The 15575-nt window shown below is 40.0% G+C and overlaps 1 protein-coding gene across 1 annotated transcript in view; it reads right to left on the bottom strand.

Moving 5' to 3' along the window:
* Nucleotides 1–15575, bottom strand: part of rapgefl1 (Rap guanine nucleotide exchange factor (GEF)-like 1) — a 44903-nt gene that overhangs the window by 14577 nt on the left and 14751 nt on the right. The window contains exons 3-5 of the mRNA XM_044330934.1: nucleotides 5899–5989; nucleotides 1421–1559; nucleotides 72–169 (exon numbers count right to left, since the gene is read on the bottom strand). Coding sequence (XP_044186869.1) covers nucleotides 72–169; nucleotides 1421–1559; nucleotides 5899–5989 — 328 coding nt within the window. The remainder of the gene's footprint in view (nucleotides 1–71; nucleotides 170–1420; nucleotides 1560–5898; nucleotides 5990–15575) is intronic.

The raw sequence follows: 15575 nt of genomic DNA, 5'->3' as shown, positions 1-15575 counted from the left end.
TGTGTATAAAGTTTCTGTGTGTGTGTGTGTGTGTGTGTGTGTGTGTGTGTGTGTGTGTGTGTGTGTCTTACGGGCAGTGTAAGATCTCGGTCCATCTCTGCAGTTTGAGGACGTCCTCCACCAGCTCTGGATACCGACTCAACTCCTGAACTGCACACAGGTAAAGCTCCTGCACACAATGATAACACACAGTCATTTAAAATTCTACTTCACACTTTTAACAAAGAACTTGTTTGTTCTTTGTTAAAGAGAGCAGATGAGGCCGTGTTACTGTGTGTGTGTGTGTGTGTGTGTGTGTGTGTGTGTGTGTGTGTGTGTGTAAAAGGTCAGAAAGTTCTCAAAGGTATGTGAGTCAGTGCGGTTGCCAAGACAACCAGATGTCAACATCAACAGTTCCCGTCCTGCAAAGATGTGATCATCTGTACCTGAGTGTGTGTGTGTGTGTGATTGTTTCACTTTCTGTCTCATATTGCTTTGATCATTTTACCAATAATACGATATCAACTGTAATACACAGACCGTAATTTAGCAACTCAGTGACTCAACTACAGTAAATCATCTTATTTTCTTTCAGACAGTGTTTACACCAGAAACACCAGAAACACCAGAAACACCTCAGGACTGTTCACTTATGATGCCGAGTCAACAAAATACAGACAAATACAAATGTAGTCTGACAAAATAAACGAAAAATTTGACATAATGGAATTAAAAAAAAAATATCCATATACTCATGGTAAAGCAAATATTGGACTGAAAATCTCACAATTTAGACTTATCATTTAGTTTTGTTAACTTTTAATCCATTTTTTCTCCTTTTTCTGGATTAAATCCATATAGAAACATCAAGGATGAAAGTCATTTTTTGAACATTGCTTCTTAAGTTAAAAACCATATTAGCTGCACTATTTCCAACAACATCAAAACAAAAGTCAAATCTGACCATCTTTTTAAAAGTTTTAAATCTTTTTTGACCCTTACTGGATCCCATATTTACGTCAGTTTAAAAACTATGAATGTTTTTGGAATCTTTTGAATCCCATATTAGCTGCACTTTACTTCCAACAACTTCAAAGCGAAAGTCATGCCTTAAACATCATTTCTCAAGTTTAAAATCTTTTTGACCCTTATTGGATCCCATATTTACATTTTTTTTTTTTCTGAATTTCAAATGTCTTTTGCTTTTGAATCCCAAATTAGCTGCACTTGACTTCCAACAACAAATGTCTTTAAAACACTTGTTTATGAAGCAACAAAAGTACAAGAACTGTGTTTGAAGCACCAGAAACACGAGGATTTAAGGAGCAGCTGCTGCAGAGTGAACAGAGGATGTGTGTGTTGTTGTGTATGTGTGTTGTTGTGTATGTGTGTTGTTGTGTATGTGTGTTGTTGTGTATGTGTGTGTTATATGTTGTGTTACCTTTGGGAAGCTGTTGCTGCGCTCGCCCTCCTCCTGCAGCAGCTCTCTGTAGGTGTCCAGGTATCGGAACGCCACGTTCAGCACCGCCTGCTTCCTCTCTGCTCTGTCCATCCCTCCCTCCGTCTCTCCATCCCTCTCTCCTCCTCCTCCTCCTCCTCCTCCTCGCCCTCCTCCTCCTCCTCCCTCTCTTCTCTCACCCTCTGCCTCCCTCTCCCTCCCTCTTTCCTCTCCATCCTTCCCCTCCGTCTCCAGAGAGAATCTGGGAAAGTTTGATTTAAGGAAGAAACTTGAAACACGTTAGCAGATAAAAGACAAAAGACAAGAACGTCCTGTCAGTCCATCCAACAGAGGATGAATCCTACTGGTTTTAAACACCTCCAGCGTCACCATCAGGACAAAATATGAAAAGACAAAACCATAAAGTGTTTTTTTGTTGTTTTTTTTAAATAAAGGGTGAAAAGAACAAAACTCAGAGTTTTTCTTTAGCCCTGAATAATTCTCTACTTTGAGCAGTTTGTCACTAAAGAAGACAGCAGTGTTGTGATTTTGTGATTTTCAGTGAGCAAACCAGAATCAAGACCAATCAGAGAGGGTTTACAGGAAAATACGTGGAAATACTTGTGTCCTATTGGGTTAAGGTTTCTGACCAACCCAACTTTTTTTCTGATCATGTGATACATCGACAGCTTTCAGGCTACTAGCTGAGCTGATAACGTTAGTCAGTTTAAAAAGTCGTCACTCATGAGAGATGTCAGATGAAATAAACACTGAATCTTGGTGATATTGATGTAATACACAGTTTATTCTTTAAAAGTTTATTGTGGTTCATATCATGTCGGTCCATCAGTAATGATTTTGCAACTAAATTCTGAAACTTTGCTCAGTCACAGAGTAGTTAGCCGTTTTCAACTCTCATTTGTGAAAGCATCATTGTATTATGAGTTTGGCCTACAGTAATAATGTTAGTTGGTATCTGATATGATAATATCATTTTGGTTGGAGACATTCGAGTGGCTGGAATATTCATGTGCAGATTATATTGTAAATCATATCCAAACGCTTCCTTCCTCCCACAATTTTTTCATTTTCTAAAGCAATATGAAGCCCTCACAGGCAGGAACAAAGCACGGAAACAGTCTGTTGAGAAGTAAGTTTTAAAAGTTTTTGATGTGGAAGAATCTGGGCTCAGCCCCTGATGGTTAAACCAGCCAACGCCCCTGCTGAGGTACAGAACTTGAGTTAATTTCCACCGCTGCCTAAAAAGGCAACAATGGCCCATTACTTCAGTCAGTGCAGGTTGTCAGATTCAGTCAGGTTTTAGTTTCTGTAGCATCAAATCCGACCAAAGACTTCAGGAAGCTGCACCGTCACTGCAGCGACTGTCATCCAGCTCCGATTTTAATGTTTCAGCTTCAGTCTGCGACTACAGAGAGAGAGACACCCCGCCATGATGACCCACATTCACTACGCACACACACACACACACACACACACACACACACACACACACACACACACACACACACACACACACACACACACACACACACCGTCTCTCACTTTCTCTTTCTCGTTTGCTTCATGAACGCAGCGGCGGCGGCGGCGGCGGCCTGATGGTGCTGCAGTGGAGCTCTGATCTTTATGGTTTGATGCTCAGAGGTGATCCTGCATGTTTTGATAAAGTAGTTAAACTCTCATTTTTTACAGCTGTTTGTCTTAAAGCTGGACTAATTGATTAGTCCATTAATCGATTAGTCAATTGACAGAAACTATTTTGATAATCGAATAGTGGCTGCAGCTCCTAAAATGTGAGAATTTGATGCTTTTCTGTGTCACACATGCACAGCTGCAATGATTAATCAATTAGTTGCCAACTATTAAATTCATTGCCAACTATTTTGATAATCAATTAATTGTTTTGAGTTATTTTTTTAAAGAAAAACAGCTTCTTAAATGTGAATATTGTCTGGTTTCTATGACAATAAACTAAGTATCTTTGAGTTGTGGACAAAACAAGACATTTGAGGACGTCGTCTTGGACTTTAAGAAACACGGATCAACATTTTTCACCATTTTCTGACATTTTATGGACCAAACGACTAATTGATTAATTGAGAAAAAGATTGACAGATTAATTGATAATGAAGATAATTGTTTTTGAGACTACAGTTCCCATAAAGCTCTGGGAAATACAAGTGGAATTAAAGCCAGACAGATATTTTCATTATCTATTAATCTGTCGATTATTTTCTCTTTGTAGTGTAACCATGGAAACAGACGTTTATCAGTGGATTACGGTTGTTTCATATTTCTGTCTCACTCAGATGGTGTCAGTTCCGGACACATTGAACGGGTCCCTGAACGTTTCACATACAGTTATTCATGTTTATATTCATTTACTTCTTAAACGTCTCCACATATTTAAGTCGTTCCCTCTGAGAGCAGCAGTTGAGAGATGAAGATGTCCATCCCTCCCACTCTTCTTCTTCTTCCGCCCACATCGCTCTCTCTGCTCTACTTCCTCTCCTCCCTGCAGCTCTCTGTGTGGGTGAGTATTAAACTGGACGCTATCACAGAAAACACTGTTTCATTTGCATTTTTAACGACGCAGCTTCACCTGTAACTTCATGGACTCAGATATGTTGTTAACTGTTGTGTATTCAGATGCATTTTAATATGTTATTTAATTTTAATACCTGCATCACTTACATTGATTTATCGTTTTGAGTCTTTTTTTTTTTTTACTAAAGAGAAAAAGTGCAAATTCTCTGATTCCAGCTTCTTAAACCTGAATATTTTCTGGTTTCTTTAGTCTCTATGACAGTAAACTGAATATCTTTGACTTGTGGATAAAACAAGACGTTTGAGGACGTCGTCTTGGACTTTAAGAAACACTGAAGACTTTTAATGACTAACTGATTAATCAAGAAAATAAACAGCAGATTAATCAATAATGAAAATAATCGTTAGTTTCAGCTCTATACAAAGTCAAAATATTACTTGTTACAGTTTGTAATTTATTTGGCACATCTGTCCTGTCGTCACATAAACTAAACAACGGTTTTGTTTTAGGTTGAGCTGCAACGAATTATTATTTTCATTATTGATTCATCTTACAATTAGTTTCTCAATTAATGTGTTTTGTCAAAAAAATGGTGAAAAACATCTGTTTTAATTTCCCGGAGTCAAAGGTGACGTCTTGAAATAATAAAGACCGACACTCACAGATCTTCAGTCTTCTTATCGTTCAGCTAGACGCCATCAGCAGCACGAAGCTGATCAGAAGAACAATGTCACACCAAAGAAGCAGCACGTTCTCACTGTTGGTAGTTTTCCTTAAAAAGTGACTATAAAATAATCATTACTTGCAGCCGTATTTTTGAAGTGAGATGAGCTCAGTATCAGTCAGACTGATGTGCTTCATCACAACCTGTCGACTGAAGTTCTTTGAGGAATTTACAATGTGGTGCAAAGTCCGAACGTTGTGATCGCAGCACATCAAGCTAGTGAAGCTGTAAACAGAACTGTGTTCCCGCACATGCTCAGTGGCGTCTGCCTTACACAGAACTACTCTGAGGAGCAGGGATGAGATCAGGAAAAAAAGTGTTATCAGGAAGTGTCGTCCTGCAGGCAGCAGCTGAGGGCTTGTGTCCATTTAGCGTTTTTCTCTAGCAGGGCGCTGGGGAGCGCTGGAATAAACGCTTGTGCAGTGAGAGAAAAAAAACGCTGCACATGTTTGTTTCTAAGACAACATATCACCACTCTGACCATCACTGAATGATAAACTAGTATCGTCCCTTTGCTTTTTATTGTTTTTTCATCATGAGCACCAACTGGAGGACGTTTGCCTTCATACTTTACATGGACGAGCTTAATAACTGTGACGTCCCGGGTGTCGCCGCTAGAGAGCAAGGAGGATGTGACACGATCCGTCTGACATATGATTGGTTGCCTGAAAAGGAGCAACAGTGACGACACCAGAGATTTTCAACTAGAAGCGCTCAGAGAACTCAGAAGAGAAAAAAGCTGCTGGGGGCAGAACTACTGCAGCATACGCTCCCTCTTTACTGGGGACAACTGAAGAAAGACACAAGCCCTGAGATTGTCACTAAAAAGAGAACAGCTGGTCCACCTCAAGTGAGCCTGGTCAGGTTGTCGCCAACTTCGGGGCTACATGATGTGTTACTGTCTGTTTTCATTATTTTACCAGTTACAGTGAAGGGTTCCCAACAGCCACCAGTAGATTTAAAGAAAGTTTAACCTGTTTGCCAGTAGAAGGTTAAATGTTTTCAGTTATAGTTTAGCGTCTTAATAGCGCCACCTATGATAAAATGCTTCTAAACCTCTGATCAAAGTGGACTCTGATCTCAGCTCACACGTGCATATCTGGGCGTCCATTTTGCGGTCACATGCAGGTACACAAGGCAGCGCTGAGAGCACATTCTGTGCAGGTAATTATGCATGTGAAGGTGTGTGAATGTGAAGGATACTGCTGCAGCAGGACCTGCTGGAACCTGTCGGCCGTCAGGAAGATGGGATGTGTCAACATGAAGTCATCCAGCAGGGTTTCTACAGAGACGCACAGACAGACGGAGAGATTAGCTGTACAGACAACCTTCAAACACAAATAACAACAACAACAACAACACAGACAGACTTGCTGTTTATCTTCTTTTGATTTGCTCACAGCAGTTTGTGAAAATGATCTGACAGATGCAACTTTAGAAAAGAGACAGAAAACAAAAACAGAGGAAGGAAAAAATGACAGAAAAATAAACAAACAAGTAGAAAGTGATTAATAAAAGTTGATGGATTCATAATAAATCTGCATTACGACACAAAATTCATTTTTCAGTTTCATTGTGTTCACTTCATGGGCCTCAGATATTATCTCTGATGAGCGGCCGCCATCTTTTTTAAATGCTTTTGTCCATAGTTTCCGTTTGTAGGTGATTTTTTTTTCCATTTCGTGCTCTTTAATCTACATCCTCGCTGAGCCGATGATCAGCTCTATATATTTATAATATTTACTGTTTACATAAACTCCCAGAACTGCTGTTTTAGGATTCATCATGGGACACGACTCGAGCTGCAGCTAACGATTATTCTCATTATCAACTTTTGTTTGCGACGTTTTTTTCTACTACGCTGATGAGCTGACGTCGGCTCATCGCACATGCCCATAAACAGCCGTCTGTTCTGTAGCCTTGGTTACTAAGGTGGTTGCTAAGGTGGTTGCTAAGGTGGTTGCTAAGGTGTTTCCATGTGTTGTTCAGCTCCAACATGTACGGATGGATTTGAGAAGTTGACATTTGGAGTAAAGAAGGAGAAAAAGAAGTGAAATCCTGCTACTATAGTTTGTTTACATAGCCTCCGGAGCCGGAGGAAGCTTCCTGAAGCTGACCAATCAGAACAGAGTGGGCTCATCAGGAGGCGGGGCCTTAAAGAGACAGGAGCTAAAACGGCCTGTTTCAGACAGAGGCTGAACTGAGGGGCTGCATAAAGGACCAGTAGAAGATCAATAAGGAGTTTTTAACTGGAAATCATGCAAAAATATTCCAGTAGAGCCCCAAAATATAAATATAGAGGCTGGAAATGTGCAGTGAGTTTGTCCTCTTTAAAATACTGATCACAATTTCCTAAAGTCCAAACATTCAGATGTCTTGTTTTGTCTGATCAACAATAAAAAACACAAAGATAATAGTTTTATTACTATAATATAAAACAGTGAAAAGCAGCAAATCAGCACATTTAAGAAGCTCAAACCGGTGGACGCTGATGTGTTAGCATCATAGAGTTAAACAACATTATAAAGACTCGGTGACCTCTGTCCTTTGACCTCTGATCTCTTTCTTACAAACTCTCCTGCGTTTAGAGATGAACTGAAGATCTGAAGTGAAGACAGGCAGCTGGAGACAAGCACATACAAATCTATGGAAATCAACACCCAGATGCCGTTCCACATATTTGAATATATGGCTGCAAGCAATTTAAACTCACACTGAACACATTGAGATCTCTGCTGCTTTGTCTCCATTTTATCTAAAAAAAAAATTAACATTTTCTTTAAACCTCCTGATGAGAAGATGGATGTCAGTTTCATCTCTCTGTGTGTCCAGCACAGAAATATGTGGTTAGCCTAGCTTAGCATAAAGACTGGAAGCAGGGGGAAACTGTTAGCCTAGCAGAACCAAACCATTAATCAATTAGCTGATCAGCCTTCCACCTCCTGTTACTCCTGTTTATTGTAACTCTGTTCATGTTGTGTTGAGTTTTCAGGAGAGCTGTTTGCATCAGTGTTCAGCTTCCCGCCTCCTGCACTTTGGATTCATGTATATGTGAACGTATGGAGGGAAATGTATGTTTTTATTTTTTCTAAAATAAAAAAAAAAAGACTTTTTAAAATATGCAAACAAAAACAAAACAGAAAATGAATGGCCAGATATTCTGAAAATTGTTTCAGTCACTTTTTAAGCACAAATATGAATCTTATGTAAATTAAATATAAGCGATTTTGGACGGTTGGTCGGATAAAATATTTGAAGGAAATGATTTGACGGGTATTTTTCACTATTTTCTTACATTTTATAGACAAATCGAATTAATTGAGAAAATAATCTGCAGATTAAATAGATGATGAAAATAATCGTTAGTTGCAGCTTTATGTGATGACATGACAAACAAATCACCAAATGTAAAAAAGTAATATTTTGATTTTGTACAAGGCTGCAACTAACAATTATTTTCATTATTTTCAATTATTTTCTAGATTATTTGATTAGTTGTTTGGTCCATAAGATGTCAGAAAATGGTGAAAAATGTCGATCATTGTTCCCCAAAACACAAGATGACGTCCTCAAATGTCTCGTTTTGTCCAACATCGTCCAATATTTCAGCAAAAATCAAAGATTAGAGAAAAAGTCCAAAAACTGAAAACAGATTTGTGTATCAGAACTTTGTTTTTTCTTCTTTCCTCTCCCATTAATCATCTCACCACCCCTCAGATTTATCTGCTGACCCTTTGGAGGGGCCCGACCCCTAGGTTGGGAACCACTGGACTAAACTAGCTAACTGTATATAAAGTAGTGTAAACTAGCTCCACCTCCAGCAGCTACAACAGTAACATGCTGCTCTAACACTGATGCTTCACTATTAATAATCTAATGATGTCATATATAATAATATATCAGTCAGAGGGACCAAACCACTACTTTTACTGCAATACTTTAACTACATCAAGCTCATAATACTTATGTACTTTTACTGCAATACTTTAACTACATCAAGCTCATAATACTTATGTACTTTTACTGTGGGAGGATTTTTCATGCAGGACTTTTACTTGTAATGGAGTATTTTTACTTTGCTGTATTGGTACTTTTACTACAGTAAAGGATCTGAGTTCACAGCCTGCAAACACATACAAACAAACAAAGAATAAACAAAAACGTACGACTCATGTTACTGTCTAGAGCAAGAAAGAGACGATATCCAACCCCTCTGGACAGGACGTTTAACACTCCTGAATACCTGCAGAGACCCTGAAAATGACTGAAACACTGTTCATGTTTCTGTTGTGAAAATCAACTGTGAACACACACACACACACACACACACACACACACACAAAATGTAGGCCATGAAGATATATTTAGCCTTGAAGATGTGGTTGTTTTAAATATGCAAAACAGGAACTGAAGCATTTATGGGAATAAAAAAAAAAAAGAGGACAGAAAGTAAGACTGATCTATTTTAGACAGAGAGACAGACGAGCACTGCTGTAGTTTTCTGTTTTTCAGAGTGCAACATTCACATAAAACCTGTTTTTCTGAGCTAAAACAGTCTGTAACTAACACTGGTGGAGAGAAGAGAAGCGATGATAAAACTCCGGCTGCAGTCAACAGCTGTAATTTAAGACGCTGAAACAGCACGACTCAGACAAAACCTGTGATCACATTTACTAAAATATACTGCTGCTGCTGCTGCTGCTGGTGTGTGTGTGTGTGTGTGTGTGTGTGTGTGTGTGTGTGTGTGTGTGTGTGTGTGTGTGTGTGTGTGTGTGTGAGAGAGAGAGAGATGCATGCTGCAGTGGGCGTGTCCTGCCAGGGCCCGCCTCTCTGCAGGCGGTTACCATAGAGACACCACGTTGCCAACAGTGAGAGGATGGAGAGGGAAATGTGAGAGAAGAAACACTGAGGAGAGAAATGAACATCATACATACATGTGTTAGTGTGTGTGTGTGTGTGTGTGTGTGTGTGTATTGATAACGGGGTCAGACAGATATTACACCTCTGATACTGATTACATGGTTGATTGATCAGTCAAATAGTCGATACCATCCTGGCTTCATCACAACACTCTACATTTACATCTGTGCTGTTTTAGTGGAGAGTTTTAAAGGACTCATATTCTGCACATTTCCAGCCTCTATATTTATATTCTGGGGCTCTACTGGAATATCTTTGCATGATTTCCAGTTAAAAACTCCTTATTTATCTTCTACTGGTCCTTTATGCAGCCCCTCAGTTCAGCCTCTGTCTGAAACAGGCCGTTTTAGCTCCTGTCTCTTTAAGGCTCCGCCTCCTGATGAGCCCACTCTGTTCTGATTGGTCAGTTTCAGGAAGATTCCTCCTGCTCCAGAGGCTACGTAAACAAATTCTGAAATATGAGAGCGGACAACGTGAACAACACATGGAAACACCTTAGCAACAACCTTAGCAACCAAGGCTACAGAACGGACGGCTGTTTGAACACGTCAGCTCATCAGCAAGGTAGAAAAAAAACGTTGTAAAGGAAGCAGGTTGAAGCCCTGAGTGTTGACTTGCAGGCAGCGTTTCTACATACGTTCACCTCAAGAACTTTGACCACGTTTAACATCCGACATCAGAACAGGAAATGAATACGCCTCCAATTCAAAGATGTAAAAACACAATCAAATGTACAGAATAACATTACCTCAACCCCTTCATTACTTGTACTTTAAAAGGAAATTCAGGGGTTCACACCAAACATGGGATTAATGGACTGTAATTTATATACACAGATTAAGGTAGAAACCCATTAAAACCATCAAAATCCCTGAACTTCCACCTTAATTGTAAAATTAAGGCCTTTGAAGGTTTAAATTAAGTTGAGTTTCATGGTTTTTAGTCCCCCAATCAGTCCATATATTCCATTAAAAATACCATTAATTAAATTAAGTCCATCAGAGCTGCAACTAACAATTATTTTCATTATCGATTGATCTGTCAATTATTTTTTCAGTTAATTGATTAGTCATTTGGTCTTTGCAATGACAGAAAATAGTGAACATGTGGATCAGTGTTTCCTAAAGCCTGAGATGACGTCTTCAAACGTCTCAAATGTTCAGTTTCCTGTCACAGAGGACAAAATGATGAATCAATTATCAAAATAGTTGTGATTAATTTAACAGTTAGCAACTAATCGATTAATCCACTAATTGTTGCAGCTTTGAAATCCATTAATTTCTCAATTGATTAAAACTGACCTTAAACATCATTAAAACATCCTAATTTCATTGTTATTAAAGGGTAAATTAGTGGATTTGATTGGATTTGGTTTAATATATGAAGGAACATGTTTCCCAGTGCAGCTGTGTGACTCATTAACAGGTTTTTATTAATGGTTTTTGGATAACGAAGGTCAACTGTGCAGTGGAATAAGATTTCACAATACTTAGTTAATAGATCACTGCTCTGCATCAGCAGACTTGTACTTTAATGCAAACTGTGTTGTGGATCCAGGAAAACCCTTAAAAACGCCCCAAAACATGTTTCACTACAGACTTATTGATAATATGTCACCATTCTTCTAGTGAACGCCTCAATACTTAGTATTCAAACTATCTGATATATTCATATATGTCAAACAGAAGAATGTGAATGAATTCAAATGGTTGAAAAAGGTTTATAAAGCCGTCTTGGAACCACTGCATGTTTATGTATTTGTGATATATATTCACACACAGATTCACTGGAAAATGAGCACAAACTGATTAATTTGCAGTAAAAAAAAAAAAAGATGAGTGGAGGAAGGAAGAGCAGAAAGATGCAGAGAGAGAGAAAAGATGGCGTGACCGTGGAGGGAGAACGGAGTGAAGGAGTGTGAACGTAGGAGGTGACGGAGAGAAACCAGCAGAATCCAAATGGGATGTAAAGAACGCCCACAACCTCGGAGAGAGAGAGAGAGACGGAGAGACGTAAAGAGAGATTTAAGACTGATATATGAGGATTATATTCACCACACAAACCACAAGACAACAAACCTAAATAAGAATCATTAAAGGGGAACTCTGCTGATTTTCCACCTCGGCGTGTTTTTTTGGTGACACACAGATAATAAATGACGACAGCTTCCTGTTTCAGAATCTCCGGCTTTACGTGTCTGACTGGTCGACACAGACACAAGTTCACTAAAGTTGATCTTGATGTGAAAGATCTGCCTGATCATAGAAAATCCACTGAAATGAACTGATCAAAAACTCAAAATAGTCCACAAACTGTCACCACTGGTACGTTTGACCATGTTGAGGGCAAAAAATAAAAGGCTACGTCTGAGTAGTGTGTAATGTGTTTGTGATTTGTGTGACGACCGTGCAAACGTCTGAACAGCAGCTGTTGATTTGGTGTTATTTGTCTGCAAACATCTTATATATTTAGATTCTTCTCCATCATGCATGGAGGAGGAGGAGGTGTGATGGTGTCGGCGTGGCACGTTTAAACCAACATGGCTGCCACCACATTCTGCAGCGACACCATGGATGTATAAAGAGACGTGGACACTAGAGCCGTAGTCTGCTGGTCGACTCGATATGTTTTTTGATGTGATCAGACTGAATGGATCAAATCCTGACAGTGAGATGAGTCGTTTCGTGCCGGGTTGTGATGCTTTTTTCACGATCGAAGTCTACAGGGAAAAAGTCTTTTTGGGCCCAAAAGCATCACATGATGTAATTACACTGTTTGGCCACTATGTCACAATAACTTCAAAAAGCTTGACGCCGTCCCATCAGGTCTGTGCTCAGTCAGGACAGAGACCCAAACACACCTGCACAGGCTCTGTAAGGCTGTTTGACCAGGAAGCAGAGAGATGGAGCGCTGCATCACATGACCTGGCCTCCACCATCGCCACATGGGGACGAGCTGGAGCACAGAGTGAAGGAGGAGCAGCGTATGTGTGAAAACCGTCCAGGTGACTATTTAATGAGGCTGCTTCACAAATCGCTGACCGTGTAACGAAGCTGCCATCAAAGCGACGGCGGCGACTTTGAGGAAACTTTTTGTTCTTTTATAGTTTTGACGTCTTCACTTTTGTTCTATGATGTAGAAAACAGTAAAAAATAAGATCATCCAGGAGAATCCTGAGCTTCTATGTTCAGAAACATTGAGGATATTGATTAAAGAAAGAAGTGAAAAAGTGAAAACAGAACATCAGCTGCTCCAACTGGAACTTACTGGAACCAATAAACCAGCAGCAGAAGTGAACTGGTCTTCATGTGGAATCAGACTTTTCTAAACAAGTTGGAGGTTTTCTTGCGTTTATTTCAGCTCCGTCTGAAGCCTTTAATTTGAGGCTCTTTGTGTTTATATTTTCCTCCCACCTCCTCTGCTGCTCCCTCTCTCTCTCTCCCTCTCTCTCTCTCTCTCGCTCTTCCTCCCACTCCTCTTCTCCAAATGTCTTGTTGAGAGCTGGTTGCTATGTCAACAGGTGCTAAAGAGGCCTCTCATGTATCTCGCACACAGACACACAGCACATGCATGAATGCGATACACAAACACGTGACGACGCACACATGCTCCGCCGTGTTCATAAACAGGAAGTTGAAAGAGGGGAACCTATGACAGAGCGAGAGGTCGACAACGAGGAGGAGGAGGAGGAGGAGGAAGGTAGGAGAGAGAGAGAGAGAGAGAGGTAAACAAGTGGGCAGCTTTTTCACTTCAGCTCCTCTTTTTCTAAAGAGAAAAAGAAAAATAATCCTCCCACACATGAACCAGTCCTGTCACGCCGCTCTCTCTCTCTCTCTCTCTCTCTCTCCTCGGCTTCTTCCTCTTTCTGTTTCTGCAGCAGAGTCTTCAGCCGGGATTCAAACCCGCGGCCTTCACAGCACACAGCAGGCTTCACCGGACACATCTGTGCACACGGTGCAACCCTCATTCATTAATAATACTGGGAAATAATAGAAAATGATGGATTATGACTGAGTGATATTGACTATATTCAGTACTTTTAGGTATTTGCTAAAGCAGGAAATTACAATATGATTCTGTTTAATAATCTTAAATAACTGAAAGTGACATCATGAGTTTATGAGGGTTTGTTTCTAAATGTAATTAGAGCTTTAATTAGAGCAGTCGATCCATCAAACGACAGAAAATGTATCAGAGGATTTTGATAATCCGATAATTGTTTTTCTTTGTCATTTTTCAAAATAAAAGGCCAAAAACCGGCTGAATAAAGCTTCTAAATTGTGTCTTTTTGATCTTTTGTTTGGATTTTTAAATGTGTGTGTGATGATGATTCTTTATTTCTTTTTATTTGATGTCTTCATCAGATCGGGGAACAGTTGAGAGAAGAGCGTGACATGCAACAAAAGGTCCAGCGCTGCAACCGAACCGCAGACGTCGCGGTCGTGTGGCGTCCGTCCTAACCAGAAGGTTACCGTGCCGACCGTCAGCAGCTGGTTTCCATCCAAATGTCTTAATATGTAAACATGTGAGAGGCAGAAACACACCAACAGACTTTGACCTGTTTGTTTTTCAGGGAGTCCAGCTGTTACAAGTCACAGTCCAAAGAACGAGAACACACAGTATAATTACCTGCACGCACACACACACACACACACACACACACACACACACACACACAATATATTATTATGAATATCGACTTCACACAGCAGCAGCTTCATTCAGTAGAAATGTTATTTACATTCTGCTTCACAGCGTCACACGGCCTCACCTGAACACACCTGCCTGAACATGTCTGCTCCTGTGTGTGTGTGTGTGTGTGTGTGTGTGTGTGTGTGTTATGTAAGAAGCTTTGGCATGTTTGTTCCACTTTTATGAAACTGTCAGGAAACTTCTCGTCAGGCTGATTGTTCCTGTTTTTCCAAAGCTTTATTTAAAACCATCATGTTGATGTGTGTGTGTGTGTGTGTGTGTGTGTGTGTGTGTGTGTGTGTGTGTTGCTTTTTAAACCAAAATACATTCCATGTTTATATTTTAGGCACAATAATATATAATAATTATATGAAGAAAGTCTTTATGTAATGTTGAAAAAGGTACAATAGAGATGTGACTGGAGCCACTGAGCAGAGGTTAAAGGTTAAAGGTTAAAGGTTTAGTTGCATTTTGAAATCATTTTCTCGTTTTAGTGAAAATGATGACTTGATGGTGAGACTGCAGAGGAAGGATCCACTATTAGAAGATAGATTAACTAACAGGAAATAATTAAACACGTACGCATCATCAACCTATAAATATTTATATTTGACTCAAAGCAACTTTTACTATCAGAACTTTTGTTTCTGAATATTATAGTGCTGCAGTCTGCTGGTCGACTGGTCGATTAGTTGGTCGATATGCTCTCGTCCGACTAAATTCTCATTGGTCGAATAATCTCCGTGTTATTTTCATAAGGAGAAAAGTGCTACATCAACAGCTTTCCAGGATTAATCCATTATTTCCTGCGGCGGGAGGGACAGACTAACAAATTACCTGTGAAAACAACGGGGGTGTATTCAAAACACCCCCGTTGTTTTCACAACTTTGAACTCGCCCAACCTAACGGAGCCTGCTGGGTCTAACTGTACTCAACGTTTACTGAACGTTTACTGAACGTTTACCGAGTCTTTCTCCATAATGACACAACGAGAACCCCCGCCAGCCCAAAAAAAAAAATTTAATATTTGATCGATATTTGACAAAATATTTGAAATCGACAGCGTTTGGGAGTCTCTGAGCAGCGCTGTTCCGGTACGTGAGTCAACCTCTGTGTCGTTGCCTGGGAAACCACTGGTCGCGCGGCTCCGTTAAGGAGTATGTTTGCGTTGCGAGCGGGAAAGAGCGAGGAGCAGAGACGTGACGGTGGATGCGAGCGGAGCAGAGGAAAAGGTTAGTAGTAAGTTGTCAGTCTG

The sequence above is a fragment of the Thunnus albacares genome, chromosome 17 (assembly GCF_914725855.1).
Source record: "Thunnus albacares chromosome 17, fThuAlb1.1, whole genome shotgun sequence".
NCBI lineage: Eukaryota > Metazoa > Chordata > Actinopteri > Scombriformes > Scombridae > Thunnus > Thunnus albacares.
This window is presented reverse-complemented; position numbering and strand designations above follow the sequence as displayed.